Source organism: Cheilinus undulatus, linkage group 7 (assembly GCF_018320785.1).
Source record: "Cheilinus undulatus linkage group 7, ASM1832078v1, whole genome shotgun sequence".
In the NCBI taxonomy this organism is placed as follows: domain Eukaryota; kingdom Metazoa; phylum Chordata; class Actinopteri; order Labriformes; family Labridae; genus Cheilinus; species Cheilinus undulatus.
Genome location: NC_054871.1, coordinates 31,229,370 through 31,246,057, shown reverse-complemented (window position 1 = coordinate 31,246,057; position 16,688 = coordinate 31,229,370). Strand labels below are relative to the sequence as shown.

The following is a 16,688-nucleotide window of genomic DNA, read 5'->3' as shown; positions in this document are numbered from 1 at the left end:
TACCCTGCTACTCTGTGTCTATGTCTCTGTGTAGACCGAGGGCATGTGGCTCAGGCTGCGGTCAAAGCTGCCCACCTGGAAAAAGATGCTCTCTTCTGGGCTTGAAGAGAACTGGCACCCTGCACCGCCTTGAAGCTCCTGGGTCAAACTAAAGCCTGGGACAAACACATTTAGCATTTGATTAGTAAATTCAGGTGATTTTTGATGGTTCTGACCTGGATGCCTAATCCCAATCTACATGCTTCTTTAGTGTCATTTCAGCCAGGTATGCAGTGAAATAAGATTTGTTTCTTAGGACCCAGATGCAACATAAGAGCTAGGATTTAAGATGAAGTTTGTACTTTCCTACAGTTAAGTTATCGTGTGTGTGCTGGCAATAATGCAGACTTTAAAATGCAAGATTATGCACTTTCCAAACCCACTTTAACGTAATTCCTCTGCCAGATTTACACAGTGTTAATGCAAACTTTGTGACGAGAAGGATATGGCAGTCCTGCCTACTTAATTTAAACAAATGTTTGCATATTTACAGTAGTAAATCTTTATTATTTGTGTTAATCCTGTCCAGTACAGAATTGATTTCAAAATACTACTTCTAGTTTATAAATCTCTGAATGCTATGGCACCCCAATATCTTTCTGACCTTCTCACTGACTACCATCCCATCAGACCTCTCCGATCATCAGGCATGTGTCTCCTCAGTGTACCTAAAATTAAAACTAAATCTGGCAATGGTGCATTCAGTCACTATGGTGCTGTCCTCTGGAACAAACTGCCTGCTGACCTGAGATCTGCTGAAACACTTAGTTCCTTCAAAAGTGGCCTTAAAACACTGCTTTTCTCACAAGCCTTTGGTTGTTAGGTTATCTTTGTGTTTAAACTTGTCTATGGATTTCAATAAGCTCCTTTTAGGAGATCCCAACATTAGTATATGTAAAATATATAGATCGTTGCAAAAATTAATTTTTTCTTGAATCAATAGTGTATCTTTGTTGCTCTTTGTATGTTTGTTTTGCATCTGTTTTTATCCTCTGTAAAGCACATTGAGTTTACATTTGTATGAAATGTGCTATATAAATAAAACTGAACTGAACTGAATTGAATTGAATTAATAATTGTAATAGTACCTTTTAATTTTATAACTCAACATCACTGTAAAAGAGGGGAACCTCAATGATCCTTGAAATAAAGGTTTAAATAAAGGTTGATGGTGATTATGATGAAAGTAGTAAATACAACTAAAATTTGTATCAAAAAACCTAAATGTAAAACCAAACAAGCAGGGCTGTGATGGGCGAAACTACATATAAGTTTATCTGTAAGTGACAACATGTAGTTCATCACTTTTGTAGTTATTTATCAACATTTGTGGAGCTGTGATTTTTTTTCTTTTTTGGTCAAATATTTAAAAAGCACTTCCAAAAAATGGACTAAATAAAGAGGTTTTTTTTAAAGAAAAATATTAAGAGAAAAACTAAACATTTTCAAGAATACAAAACTGAAAAAAAGTCTCACTATTGAAGTTTTACTTATAAGAGAAACTTTGAAGTTTTCAAGTTTAAAAAGTCTAAGTCTTGCAATAGAGTCCAAATAAATTATACTTTTTACTAGGACTGGAAAAAAAGGAAATACTTGTTATTTTTAGCCCAGTATTTTTACATTATATTTAACATTCAGGCTTTAAAAAGTCTTTGCCATTAACTTGGTCAATTAAGAAGAAAACATCACATCCAAGAGATTAATCTGATCCAACTAGTGTTTTGAGTGTTGTTTTTTTGTAATTTTACGACTATATGCAATGTAAATTTATGACTATAAACAAGATATTGAAGTTTATAAAGTCAAACTACAGGACTATTTAAACACAAAAAAATCTAGAATTTCTTTGTAAATTTATGACTAAAAGCTAATGACTAAGCTTCTTTCCTAAGAATTATAGATCCTTTTTATGTAATTCTTTTCTATTTTTCAGAGTGGGCCTAATACACCTGTGGATAAATATTTACAATTATGGCTTTTTGACATTTGACAGACTTGTAATGCAAGAATTAAAGTTACTTCAGAAGTGGCCTTTCTTTGAATTATGTGATGGTGCATATTCTTACCAGGCAACGTGTGATGTCACCATCAGAGTTCAAGTTTGTTAGGGTTAACTGCTTAGGCTCTGGGATGGAGATTTGGATTTGGAAACAGATTCTTGGTCAGATTTTCTCACCTGGAGTACTGGTGTTGGTTGTCGACATGTGGAAGCCGTTGTGCTGATGGGAAGTGTAGGCGTGAGATTCTGCTGGGACGTGGACACCACTGACCGTCTGCTCCATCCTGTAAGAATCTCCAAAGTGGAAGCAGCTCTGAAAGCTGCCCTGGTATTCTGGGAGAGAGAAAAATAGAAGCCAGACTTGATCGACTACCACCAGCGTGTATGGTTGATTGTTTCAGAGGTAAGAAAGCGTCCCCTCTATGGTTGAAACTTGATGTGGATGTCAGCTTTATGACAATGCTATATTTGTACTTCTTCTAACTTTTCTAGCCCCAAAGAGTGCAGCATCTGTCCCAATGGTCTCAGTCTGAATGACCGCAGGAGTCAATAATGGGAGAGCAGTCTATACTGGAGCGCTTTTACGCAACTCCCTGACCGCGGCGTGGTTACACAGACGTCCGTGTGTAGATCCTTACAGGGGAAAACTGTGTTTAGGGCATTAGGAAAAAGGCTCTGGACTGACAGCTGAGCCTGCCATGTTCAGGCGTTGAGAGACAGCTGAATACATGAGCCAGCATTTTGTTGGCTAATTCAGCACAGGGAAAAGGCTTCCGGCATGTGGTTTTACCCGCTCTGTCTCTACGACTGATCTCCTTCCTTACTAAAAACACTCAGGAGCAGAATCACTGCTCTGAGAGACAACTTCCTCCTTCTGAGGCCTTTCATGTGGGCGTGCTGGTACAGTTAGTGTTTGAAAAAAAAAGGACACAGGGTGCTCTTATAGGAAGTTATATGAAAGTAATCCCCTGCTGCGTGTTCCTAAACCACCTGCCACGGGAATAAAAATCAGGATATTAAATTGAAACGCCAATGAACATTTTTCACATTCAAGTCAGAGCAGATTTCCTGAAACAAGCTATTCAGCAGGATGTCTGTGGGTCAGGTCTTACCGTCATTGGCAGGCTGATGGTGGTGATAGTGAGAGTAGGGCTTCGGCTGAGGGTGGACATGCTGTTTCTCCAGAGGATGGGGAGGAGGAGGCGGGGGTGTCCCTGTTCCCTTCATCCCAGGAGACAAGAGGGGACCTGGCACCCTGAGGGAGACACAGAAATCATGGCTCATCAGGGGCATAGCCTGGATTCCTGGGCCACATGAGAAGATATCACATTAGGCCTCTCTTACCCCAGCTTTGGCCAATCATGGGAAAATGCTAAAACCAAACCTCCATCATCAGATGACTGATTAAACTTTTAAAATAAGGCTTTGATATTTTTCACATTTTTAGGAGATTGATTCTCCGTTTGTTTAATAACTTATCATGTCCAAGAGTATCAAAATTTCAAGAAAAAATAATGTCTTTTTATGAAGACAGGTGTGTGGAACAGAAATTATTTCATTCAACATTTTCAAGCAACCACCTGCACTTTGTTTAAACTTTGTTCAAACAAATGCACTGGCAATGTTTCAGTTTTGAAAACTGTCAGTGTGTTTGTGCAAATTGAAATATTTCATAAATGAAAACAAGAAATTATCCAGTATTATGTCTGGAACTTCTGTTTTTGTTAATGTGGCACTGACTTGGGTGATTACATATTATTGGATTTAAAACTCCTCTCACAGAACGCTTGTTCCTCCCTAATACTGAAAAGCCAGTGGATTGGCTGGACTCTATGTCTTTCGTCAGAAGGATCTATCTTATCTATCTTATCTGTGATTATTTCATGGGCTTTTAAATGACAAAATTATAACAAAAAATTAGAGTCAAAATTAGCAGTTTCTCTACTGAAGCAGATGTTGATTCATCCTTGATCTTTGGTACAGTTCTCTGCTTTAAAACCACAAAACCACCTAGATCGTTTCTCCCAAATCAATCTTCAAAAACTAAGCTCAATAATCTCTTCATCCAAACCACCAGCCTGTCTTTTAGACCCAATCCCAACCAAGCGGGTTAAGTCAGTTTTCCCTCTTGTTAGCATATCTACTCTGGACATGATAAATATGTTGTTGTTGACAGGATATGCACAAGTCCTTTAAATGAGCTGCAACTAAACCTCTACTTAAAAAGTCACCTTAGCTAATTCTAGACACATCGAATCTTCCTTTATAACTAATATCCTTAAGAAAGTAGTGGCCAATCGCCTAAGCGATTTTCTTCAAAATAACAGTCTATTAGAAGACTTTCAGTCAGGGTTTAAAGCCGCTGATAGCACTGAAGCTGCATTGATTAAAATGATTAAAAATCTAGTGTTAACTTCTGACAGAGGTTTTCTCTCTGTACTTGTTTTATTAGATCTTAGTGCTGCATTTGACACAATTGAGCATCATATCCTCTTACAGAGACTTGAGCAATGACCTTGATTGATCCCAGTTTATACATGTTAATGATAAGTCTCCTACATATACCTAAGTTTGCTCTGGAGTTCCTCAAGGTTCAGTACTTTGACTGTTTCTTTCTAAACTTTGCTTCTTCTAGGAGTGATTGGTTGAAGGCTCAAGATGAAATGCTTGTTCCTTATCAGAGAATGGATCTTGATCTTATCCTTCACATAAAAGATCTGGGTCTTTGAACCAGTTGGTTCATGAACTACACATCATGGGTATACAATTGCAACTGTTGAAAGATAACATGGATGCTGCTATAGCAGTAGTTTTTTTTTTTTTTTAAACATTTTTGTATTAGGGAAAGAGCAAAGAACCATAGTGAAAGCTTTCTTGGTGGAGAAGAGGTTTCTGCTTTCAGTCTGAATGGCTTTGGCAAGAGTTTAATTTACCAACTGGCTCCACTGACAGTGAACAGCTGTAGTGGCTGCATGCCAAGCTTCTGTCATGTAGTTTATTCTCTGTGGCTGTGCACACCTACTGGTTCCTATGTTGCTCTGATTGGCCTGTAAAGAATGTAATGAACAGACAGCCAGGACCTACTCATAAATATGGATACATTGCTCTCTAAGATTAACATCAGAGAGAAGAGAAATTATTTAAACCTGAATTACAAATGTGGTATTTCTGAGTGAGGGAACATGCATTTTTACAGTTTTATCTACAGGCCTTTAAGTAAATTATCCATTGTGTGTTTTCATTACTTTAGTTAATCTTTCAAAGCCTAATGTTGACAATCTCAGAGCAGATAGGCCTGAGATCTTTGGTGTCCCTCTTAGAGGGATCTGAACCACATATTTGGAACCAGTGAAATAGGAGTAAAAATGTGCAATTCTATTCACTACTTTAAATAACTTAAACCTTATGGTATGCCTTGAAACCAAAATTACACATTGTATTACACAAGAAAAACAAATCCAATGTTGTAACATGCATGTTTGGCACTGAATAATTTTTTTATAATCCTAGATAAAAAGGTGTTTAAATGGTTTCATTTTTGGGAATTTATGAGCCAAAGAAATGTTATGAATCATGATCAATTGTTTAACTAATTTTATCTTTCTTATGGCATTGAAAGATTTGAGAGAATTTTTAAAAAAAATTATACCTCAATGCCAAATATGGGTCCCTCCCTTAACTGCCAGGGGTGCTGGGTAGTCATGTTCACTTTTCCTCTCACTACTACGTTCATGTTGGTGATATGTGCATTAAGACATCATCTCTTATCCTTCCTTTTTTAGACAGTCTCTGTAACTTCTCAATAAAATGCTTCATGCTTTGTGACGGCCCAATCAAAGCCGGAGCTGCATGTCTGCTCGCTAACCACTCGATCCAACAAACCCGGAGAGATCCTACAACTCACAGAGGAAGAAACGTTCCAGGCGTGTGGAAACTCGGGCTCCCCACACGTAATCGTCCTCCTACCACATATTATGATCTTAAGTCAACAAACAGCAGTGTGCATTCAACTAAAACCACCCCCCTCCTTACACTGCCCACCACTGCAGTAACTACAGTCTTTGTGGCCTAAAGAGAAGAAAGCACAACAGTGTTTACATTCATGACTTTTGGGAAAGAAGGAATATTAAGCTGACATGTTTGTGACTTTGTGGACTACAAGAGCCAGGAGACAACTCAAGTTACTGCCTTTGGCTCATTTTTGTGGGGATTGATCATTTATATGAAGAAGTCTTAAATCTCTTTATAGTGGAGCAAACTGCCAAGTGTTCATCAGTCACATCAGTGGAGTCACACTGTGCTGTGAAAACCACAATGATCAGATCAAAGACAGAGAAATACAACAATAAAACCAGCTGATGGTAATTTAAACATTTACCATCACAGCTAAAGTGCTACAGTCTCAAAAATCCTACTTCAGCATGCTTCAGTGAGTTTATGCAGAAGCTGTCAGCCGCATCTGAGACCACATTCTGTAAAACATCATATCATCTAACGTTGGAAATATGCTGATATCATGGTGGTGCTTATTTATTTGAGTTTTTTGTCCTTTCTCTGCAGCTTACACACCAAGGGGTTTCTAAATATTTGGAGGATTGCATCATGTCTTTTAAGGGGAATTCCTCCTTAAATCAAAGTTGTACAAACATTACAGGAATTGTAAAATCTCTTTTAAAACATGCCTCAAACACCTGAGTCAACGCTGCATCAAAGTCCCCATTGAGGTCTCACCAGGTCATGAGGATTAATATTCACATAGCATAAGTCTGAACCAAAGTCTTTAAAGGAATGCAACATTGTTGGGAATTAAATAAGAACACAGATACCACTCTACTGTCTGCATGATCAAGGTAGGCTGGAGCAAGAAGCCTTAAAGGGGAAAAAACTCCTCTGATGTTCAATAACTAGTAAAGGTTTATGTTGTAGATGTAACCCATGCAAGGTCAATGGCAAGCAGGGTTCACTTTTATTGACCAAGAAAAAACCCCACTGGATTTTTCAGGAGTAGCTTGAAGCATGTAAGCACACATACATGAATTTATAACATGTATAAAGTCCTCCAAAACTTTTACTTTTACTACATACAGTAAAGCTACAAAATGCAAAATTGTTAGCATGAGCGTAGCAGATATGAAACATATCCTAATCTTCTATAATGCATTCAAACTCACTCTGGGTTTGCTTCCCTCAGCTCTGTGCTCACACTGATGGGATGGCGATTCTTTCACTGTAGTCATGAGTCACTCTGAAGCTCACACATGTTTCATATGTTTTTCTTTTTTTTTTGCACATGAATCCCTCCCTTTCTAGAAGCTGGCCATGCCAACACATAAGGGAAGACAGATAACCCTGTCTACTTAGGAATACTGTTTTTTGAGACACATTGTGGAGTATCTCAAAAGCCCAATTCAAAGAGAACCAAAAAATTCACCAAACCAGGGATTTAGTTTTGTCTAAAATTCATTAAAGAAATAAGGACCTAATGCAACTGGGCTGCTTATATATATAGAGATCATTCTTACAAACAGGTGCACTCGGTGAAAACCCTTGGTGGGGAGGGGGAGGAGGAGAGGCAGTAAGTGGAGGGACAGAGAGGTAAAGAGGAAACATTTAAATCTTCTGAGCGTATTCTATTTCTTTATGATTTAAGATATGCATGCTTAATGTCAAATCTCAGAGTGCCAAAAAAAATGAACTGTATTGAAATGCAAAGAAAGATGGCACTCTGTTGCAAAGCCCAGGTAAATAACTTTAGCCTCAGCCCTGTCTCTGATATGTCAAATAGACAGCGATTGTTTAAGATTTTGGAGTGGCCATTGAGGTGACCAGACTAGGTTTGATTTCCTGGCTATATCCTGGACTCAGGGGGAACAAATCCCATCCTGATTAAATGTGATGCTTTACTTAGAGATGCCCTGATTAATCAAGAACTGATCATTGTCGTCCAATTCTCATTAAAAATATGTGAAGTGGAATGAATTTATGCTTCTAGTCACGATATACAAAACTAATCACGTGTAATATTATGGTATTTGCATCTGTGTGTGATGTAGTGCAGCTAACGTAGCTGTGTAAGCTACAAACATAAGGTAGCTACATAGCTAACAAGGCTATGTAGCTAAAGCTTATCTCATGACACAGCTATGCAAGTTTCATATCTACGTTATCTATGTAGCCACCGTACCTTTGGCTAAAGCTAAACGTGCTAAAGCTATCATTGCTGCACTGGCTTTTGTAAGTTTGTTAACTACATAGCTAGCATAGCTATGCAAGCTTTAGCTAAAGCAAATGAAGCTAAAGCGAGCCACCTTTTGTGTAACTACTTCTAAAACTGGCTGATATTTAATTTAATCCCAGATTAGACTGCTGACCTTTAGCTCTGTTTAATGAACTGTTGTTTTGTCTGTTTTGTTTGCAATGTAGTTGTTTCATGAACGTAACTGCCAGACTTTGTTTATGAATAGAGTTGAACTAAACAAAAATCTAAAACTGTTTATATGGACCATCAAGACTGTTAAACCCAAGCCCAAGAGTTGCAGCTGAGATAATCGTATGAATTTTATTGCCTTTTTATTTAGTAGACTGTGTTTACACTGTTTAGCTAATAAAATTGGCCTGATATTTCTTCAGGCTGTAAATAATTGTTATTTAATTCACATACATTAACATGTGTAAATTAAGTTAGAAATGTTACTTAGTTGTCCTTACTGTAGGACACATACTGCATTGTTCCTTGGAAAGTTTTTATAGGGCTCTGTTGAACAAAGTCAGGAAAAGCATGTTGTTGACTGAATAAGGAGGACTTTTGAGCTACCATGGACCGATACACCACAAGGCTAAGTATGACTACAACCTCATAAGAGCATTCCTAGTATTAATTATTCAGGTGCTGGAAGCTGGATATTTCCGGGTAGAATAACATCCCACTCTTTTTTTTTTTACAGTTATAGAAACACATTTATTAGCTAGCTTAAACGGAACATTTTTCCCAGAAGCAATAGGCCTTGTCTGTTTATATTCAGTTTCCTAAATGTTAAATATGAAAATTAACAATAAATGTTATATTCTTGACATTAACTCAATGGAACAGCAATCTGCTTCAGAACTGGCCTATCACTCCTCGTAATATTCAACAGCTACTTAGTGCCCTCTCATGAGTGCATATCAGGAATGCAAACACATAAACTGCTGCTGTGTTACTGCGTGCTGCTTTGCACCAGCATATGGTTTGCACTAAGCGCTGCATGAATGTGATGACAGAGTGCTGCTGGAGGCAGCCAAGCCCTCAGATGACTGCTTACTGCTGGCCTGGCTGGAGCCTTCAATATGACCTACTGCTGCATGCATGGAGGTATGCGGTATGTGGCTTAGTGCATCACATTTGGCAGTAAGAGAGGCTCGCTAATGAGGGTCGATGATGTCAAATAACGGTGCATGATGCTCGATACATTCCCTCTGATGCTGCATAAAAGCTCCTACGAGAAACTTTGTTTTGTGTTAATTCTGGTACCCCTGTGGACAACACTTAAAGTTTTATCTGTCTGCTGCTTGTGTAGTTTTCTGAAAAAAGAGTTTCATCGATCTTTCTTATAACGGTGAAACATACCATGAATCACAAATAAATTCTGCATAAAGGGAAAAGAAGTCTGATTTCTTGAGTGAACGTTTTATCTCCTATCTGACACCCATCCATCTCTGCTAGTGGTTACAGGAATGGAAATCTTCAAAGAAAATCTTGTTGTTGCTCTTACTTGCTCATAAAGAGACTTCAGTATCAATTTAAGTCTGTTATAACCACTTAAAGAATTCCCCACTGAAGCTTTAACTACCAGGGTTGGGTATACAAAGTTATCTGTTAAGAGCTCTCAGATTACTTTTTGTTGTAATGACAAATGTAACACATTAGTTTTGTAACTCAGGTAACCCCTTTTTCTTGAGAATATTTTTTAAATTTTATTTTCTTCTATGACCACAAAAGAAGAAAAAAAAGAAGATCCCCCAAAGCATCTGCACTGTGTTTCCCACCTGTTCTGTTTTCTTCTCTCCCTGTTAGCTCATCTACACATAGCTGCATTCCAGAAGGTAAACACAGCTGCTGCAGTGCAAGTGTTGCTAGCTTATTGAGCTAGTGAGAAGGCAGAAACAACACTGACCTCTGATTGTTAATTTGTCAGTGTTGACAGTTGAATGTTGTGTAATGTGGACATGGGTGAGCTGCAAATAAATTGGGATCAATAAAGTTGCCTGAATTGTTGTGACGTATGCAAGCAGCTAGAAGAGGCTGGTGCAATTATGGCATAAGACATTAGCGTGGATGCTGCTTAAGCGCCAGTTTTATCAAACCTTGACGACATTTCTTCGTTAAAAAAAGAACAGAGAACAGCATTGAGTTGTTTCTTTTCAAAAACGACAAAAGTCGTGTACTGGCATGTCTACAGTCGCCATAGTTTGCGTTGCACAGCAGTTTATTTGTCAGTAGCAGCACACCTCGGTTTGGTGCTCAACGTCACGTGTTTTGTTGATCTGCCTTGATTGGCCTGTAAAAATGTGACGGACAGAACATTTCTCCAATCACCCTCCAAGTTTTTTTTCAAAGTCTCTGCCGCCTCCCAAACGCCGTCTATGGAAGGTTTTCCAGATGGACGTGTGAAACAAATCCATCTGGTGTGTCAGGTTAGAATCTGATAGCATTACCCTGGAAAGATCCACTTACTGTTGAATTTTTGGATGAAATGGACAAGAACAACATAGAATGTATGTCCAAAAGCTCATGTATTGTTTTCAGTGAAACACCTGTGTAGCTGTATATTGAACAGCCTATGCGTAATACTGTATGCCACTTACAAGTTCATTGTCACATTGTTAGCTTATTACAGGGCTGTACAGGTTTTTTTTACATCTCTTCATAATATTTTCCGACTACAGAGTTGCAGACTGTGGGCTGTAAACTAAGCTCTAGAATGACAGTCGAGTCCACACATTAAAAGGTAGATGATTGTGCTGTTTGTACTTGTATAACCAACAAACAGAACATGTGTTTAAAGGTTTTTGATTTTTGGCATTAGAAAAGTACCCTTATGAGTTACTTTTCTCAGAATTACACACAGGAACATAATAAGCCACTTAAAAAAAATAGAAACGTGACCAATTTTCAGCATGAATCTCACCGAAGTTTTTATTCTACATTTGATTATTTTATGCATATACTTTTGTAAGAATGAGTAAAGTATACAACTTGATATCATTTATAAATATTCTTTGTTTTTTGGAAGGCATCTGGCGACCCTTCTCAGTGTCTCGCGAGCCTCAAGGGGGACACTAAAGGGGACCAATGTTGACAAATTGGCATTTCAAATGTCATAAAAATTGAGGTGATCAGATTGATGACTATAAAAAAAGGACTGTAGGAAAACTGTTCAGCATTTGGAACATTTCTCTCAGTGTCCTCTCCTCATCAACATGTCTATATGGGTTTCAAATTTAAGTCCTCAACTGTAAATGGACTGCACTTGACCCCCATGTCCACCTCTTCAAAACTGAGGAAGCTTATATGCCACCTCATGTCAGTCCAGCTCTGAAGAAGCTAGCTGTTAGCGAGCATGGCTAATCCATGGGTTGGCACAGACCCAGTGCGTGGCCATGTGGTCCTGCAGAGAGCAGCATTCCCCCAGGAGCTGCTGTCAGCACAAACTCAGGAAACAGTTATACTGTTCATATTTTTACAAGCTGCCTCTATGTGCAGCTAAAGTGAATCATAAGCTAATTACTGCCAGCTGCCCTCCAGCCCCACTGCTCTCACTCTGCTCTGGCTCACTGAGGCTGGAGGTATGAGGGCAATCTTTCATATTCCACATTAATCTTTGACCTGATATTTATCTTCACTGACCATCCTGTACTACTCTGTTTTTTTTCCATCCAGCCCACCCACTTGTGTCCCAAAGCATTGAGAGTGATCTGACCTTTAGATCCCTAAAGGTAAAGTTTGAGGGGATTTTAGGCTGACGCTATGAGATTGATGGACTAAATAATGATCGATTTTAGGAAAGTTGAGAGGTGAGAGAAGCTGAGAGAGTGTGGGATGATACGTAGAATAGCCTTTGTCTTGTCTACAATGGCAGACTTCCACTGAATGAGGATAGTGTTGGAAAGCTCCGTGCAAGTACATAAAACATTTTTAAAGTGATGAACGATTTAGAGGTAAGGGGAAACAATACACTCAACTAATAAAACAATATGCATCACAATATTTGATTTTCAAATTTTTGTAATTTTCCCATTTTTATCTAGTATCACAAGAATACCTCTTTAAGTTTTGAGGCAGTAACATTCCATATAAAATCTGCATATTTTCCTTTATTAATACAAAAAAATAGCTTTGGTAATTCTGAGGTTGCAAAGTTACTTTTTTCCTATAAAAAGTGAAATGGATAGTAGCTCATAAAAAGAACATTTTGAAACTGTTTAAAAATTCATTCAGACTGATGGTTAAAAGTATGAGTACTAGAGTATATATTTTCACTCAGTTTGTGAGGACGGCCTGATCTAGGCAGATTTACACATGTGCCACATTCCTTCCATTTCTTGGTAATGGGTTCATCTGAACTCTGGGGGATGTTAAGTGCCTTGGATATTTTTTGTATCCATCCATGACTTATAAATTTAAATAACCCTTTCTCTGAGTTGCTCGGAATGTTCTTTTGTCTTCATGGTGTAATGATAGCCAGGAATACTGATTAACCAGTGACTGGACCTTCCAGACACAGGTGTCTTTATACTTCAATCACCGTAGACACATTCACTACACTCAGGTGATCCCTGTTTCACTAATTGTGAGACTACTATCACCAGCTGGCTGGACTTCTGTTGAATCAGGTCAGTCACTTTAAAGTGGATAAACATTTATGCAGTCACTCATTTGACCTTACATATTTTTGTTGAACTGACATTACTTTGTAGAAATTGGTTTTTACTTTAACATTAAAGAAGGATTTTTTGTTTCAAAAAAAGATGGATTATAATGACCATGATTGGTTTATAAAATCAAAGGGGGTGAATACTTTTTACAGGTACTGTATGTTTTGATTTTTATCATATTGTGAGGTATTACTCTGTCTCTTTAAATGACTGTCTTTACTGTAATTCCAGCTCAGTGACCCAAAAATGAGTGGATGATTAAATGTTTCTGTGACTAAGATGGGAAAGCTGATGTCATTCTGGGGCTGAGATTAGGTGAAGTTCATGACCTAACTGTATGCATGAAGTCCAGACAAAATGACAATGAACAGACTATTGTCCGGAAACATTACAACATGTTGCTGCACTCTTGTTATAGGAAAAGCAGCCCGTTGAGTTGCTACTCTTTGTACTGGGGCGTGATGGGGTGGAAAGAAAACCTGAAGATTCATGAGCAGTCCTGCTCCGCTGCTCGTTCGTCTTCCTTCACCTGCAGCTAGCTGTCCCACCAGGGAGCAGGGATCAGACTCCACAGACGCTATGCTCTCCACAAACACCCTCGGCCTCTGCATTCATCTGCTCCCCATTCAGCAAACCGTTAAGTCCCTCTGATGGATGACGGGGTGCTTCTTTGGCACAGACTGGTGGGAACACTTCTGGTTCTGGTTAGCAAGCTAAAGCTGCGCCTGAGAGACGGACTAGAGCATTCTGGCTAGAGCTATGCTAAACGCTAAGCCAGCCCTGCAGGGCCCTGTGTGAAGAGCTTTGGATATTTCTGGGGCCTGAAAGCTTTTTGTTACTCGTCATGAACACAAAGGATTCGTCCTTAATCCGTACCCTTCTTAGAGAAATATTGACAGTAAATCATCTGAGTCTTTTGTGTGAGTTAACTGTTTCTGTAGATGGGTTAATTAAAGACTGAACACTGATAACAGAACACCACTAAATGAGTGACTGACCACATGATTCCATGAGCTACCACCTTAAAAAATGTTTTTGTTTAAGCTGAGACTGACACTCTCTTTCTGGAAGACTGTCGAATGATAATAGTTGGAAGACAGACAGTGTTGAGTTACGAGCGGTGAACGTCCCCGTCAGAGCCAGAGCTCTTAATGTAGCTCTGTGCTGTCTCTGCTGCCACTCTAATTCAATTAGTCTGCGTCAATCACTGCTGAGGTATCAAACCACCTCGGACTAATATTTGCAGAGGGGCTCCAATACCAATATGCAGGTAAAGGCCGTATACCCTCCCTTCTACAATTATATAACCACATACAGGCTGGAGCAGTGAATGACAACATTTTACTGCCCATCCCTCTCTGTGAGCACGGCCCGCCGTGATAGTCCCTGCATACACACTCATGTAAAAGTTGCCAAATGTATTTTAACTGGCATATTTTAATATTAGCTTCAGAAAAATGACACTGGTATTTCCAGAGTAAAAGGAGTCTAAATGGCCCATTTGAGCCAGAGTAAACACATTTAGCTATGAGGTCAGAGACTGCCACACTAGAGGCAGGTTAGTTTGATAATTTTGTCAAAATGTTTAATGTCCTGCTAAACCGTTTGGGAAAAACAAGTGCGGCGCTGATATTGACTTTGGCAGCAGCCTGTATACTCAAGGCTTTAAACATGTAAATCAAATGCTCCATCTTCAGGCTAATGTGAGTCGACATTTCATGCCCGGCTTGGTGCTCTGTAGGTCCCTGCCACAACCTGCTTTTTGATTCCTCACCCCACCCTCAGTGTCGACCAAATGATGAACAGATAGGGTGTTGCAAAAAAAAGTGTGCGTGAGTGAACGTGTGAGCACTTTCAGGTCAAACATCTTGATTTGATGAAATTGCAATATGTGAAATTTGCTTCAGTTTTAATGCTGCTTTGTCGTCACTTTATAACCACGATAAAAGTTTGTAGTGGGAAGGGACAGATAAACATGAAGACGGAAGAATATTTCTATTAGAGCTGTCCCACTGGGTTCATGATGGGATTTTTTTTTATCATGATTTCCTCAATTTTCCTTTTATAAGGAAATTAATTTGAAGTCAATCTATGAATAAGTATCTTTTATTTAAACCATCTGACAATAAAAGGTGAAATATCTGCTTTCTTAGTTTTCTTTACAGATTCAAATACTACTTGTTTAATGATGATGGATAGGCTAGACTCCATGTCAATCATCAAACAGATCCAACTGCATGCCAGTAAACAATGGAAGCTGTTGAAGTGATAACATGGATGCTTGTTTAGCTGAATGGGACATTACTTTATCAAATGAAAGGCAAAGCCCATTACAAGCCCGAACAGAACGGGACAGACAGAATGTGAGTTCAATCAAGTTGTTTTTGTTTTTTTAAAAAGGTTCTGCCCTTCCCAAACACCATGTCTGGGCTGTTTCCAAGATGGGTGTGAAATACATCCGGTAGATATGAGAAACAGTCCATCTGGTGTGACGCTGATAGATAGATAGATAGATAGATAGATAGATAGATAGATAGATGATAGATAGATAGATAGATAGATAGATAGATAGATAGATAGATAGATAGATAGATGGACTTTATTGATACCAAACTGGGAAATTTCAGTGTTAGACACATTGTTTGTATTTTACAAATGTACCCTTTTAAACCACTTATCTAAAATGGACAAAAAAAATAAATAAAAACAAATCCAATATTAAATATAAATAAATGTAAGAAATTACAAAACTCTTTAAATGCCTAATTTTTCATCAGAAAAGTTGGCTGCGTCCAAAAATTGCTGAGACACTCACTGTCATGACAGCAAGTCCTGCTGTCAGCATCACACACTGCACATGGCCTGACATGACTAAAAATAGCCATCTTTCATTGTAAACTGCAAGTTGCGGCATCACTGAACAGATGCAGCTACTTGAACAGGCTGGTAACGCCACATTTTAATAGTTTTTCTGCCTTGCTAGGCCCTGCAATTATTTGCTGATAAGTAAATAAATCATGTGGAGTACTGCACTAATTGAAAAGACTTTAATTTATGAAAGTACAGCTGAAACTAGTTTACATACACTGTATAAAAAGACACATAACCCTTTTCTTCTCACTGTCTGACATGAAATCAGACTGAACTTTTCCTGTTTTGGGTCAGTTAAGAGTACCAAAATGATTACTATTTGCTAAATGCCAGAAAAATGAGACCGAGATTTTTTTGAGAATTTTCTATTACTTTCTTCAAAGTCAGAAGTTTACATACCAAGATCACTATGCTGGGCTGCACGGTGGCAGGGGTTAGCGTTGTTGCTTCACAGCAAGAAGGTCCCTGGTTCGCTTCCTGGTCAGGGCCTTCCTGTGTGGAGTTTGCATGTCTATGTGCAGGCATGGGTTCTCTCCAGGTTCTCCAGCTTCCTCCCACCATCAAAAACATGCTGATTAGTGGTCACTCTAAATTGGCCATAGGTGTGAATGTGAGCGTGCCTAGTTGTCTGTCTCTATATGTCAGCCCTGCGATTGACTGGTGACCAGTCCAGGGTGTACCCCACCTCTCAACCAGTGGCAGCTGGGGTAGGCTCCAGGCTCCAGCCCCCCCCCCGCGACCCCAATGGAATAAGCGGTATAGAAGTGGATGGATGGATGGATCACTATGCCTTTGTGTATGTAAACTTCTAGTTTCAACTGTTTATCAAAGAGTCTTTAATTTGCCCAGGGTGATGGATAGCATA

The 16,688-nt window shown here is 38.8% G+C and overlaps 1 protein-coding gene and 1 long non-coding RNA gene across 4 annotated transcripts in view; one reads left to right on the top strand and one right to left on the bottom strand.

Annotated features, from left to right (window-relative positions):
- Positions 1 to 18: 18 nt before the first annotated feature.
- Positions 19 to 16,688, bottom strand: part of LOC121512370 (zinc finger protein GLIS1) — a 135,748-nt gene continuing 119,078 nt past the window's right edge. For all 3 annotated transcript variants that reach the window (XM_041791606.1, XM_041791607.1, XM_041791608.1), the window contains 3 exons: positions 3,151 to 3,293; positions 2,216 to 2,371; positions 19 to 155 (listed from right to left, as the gene is read on the bottom strand). In XM_041791606.1, the coding sequence (XP_041647540.1) occupies positions 19 to 155; positions 2,216 to 2,371; positions 3,151 to 3,293 (436 nt within the window). The remainder of the gene's footprint in view (positions 156 to 2,215; positions 2,372 to 3,150; positions 3,294 to 16,688) is intronic.
- LOC121512372 lies at positions 13,060 to 13,870 on the top strand. The gene is made up of 3 exons (XR_005992106.1): positions 13,060 to 13,104; positions 13,184 to 13,267; positions 13,371 to 13,870. It is a non-coding gene; the product is annotated as an uncharacterized LOC121512372 (long non-coding RNA).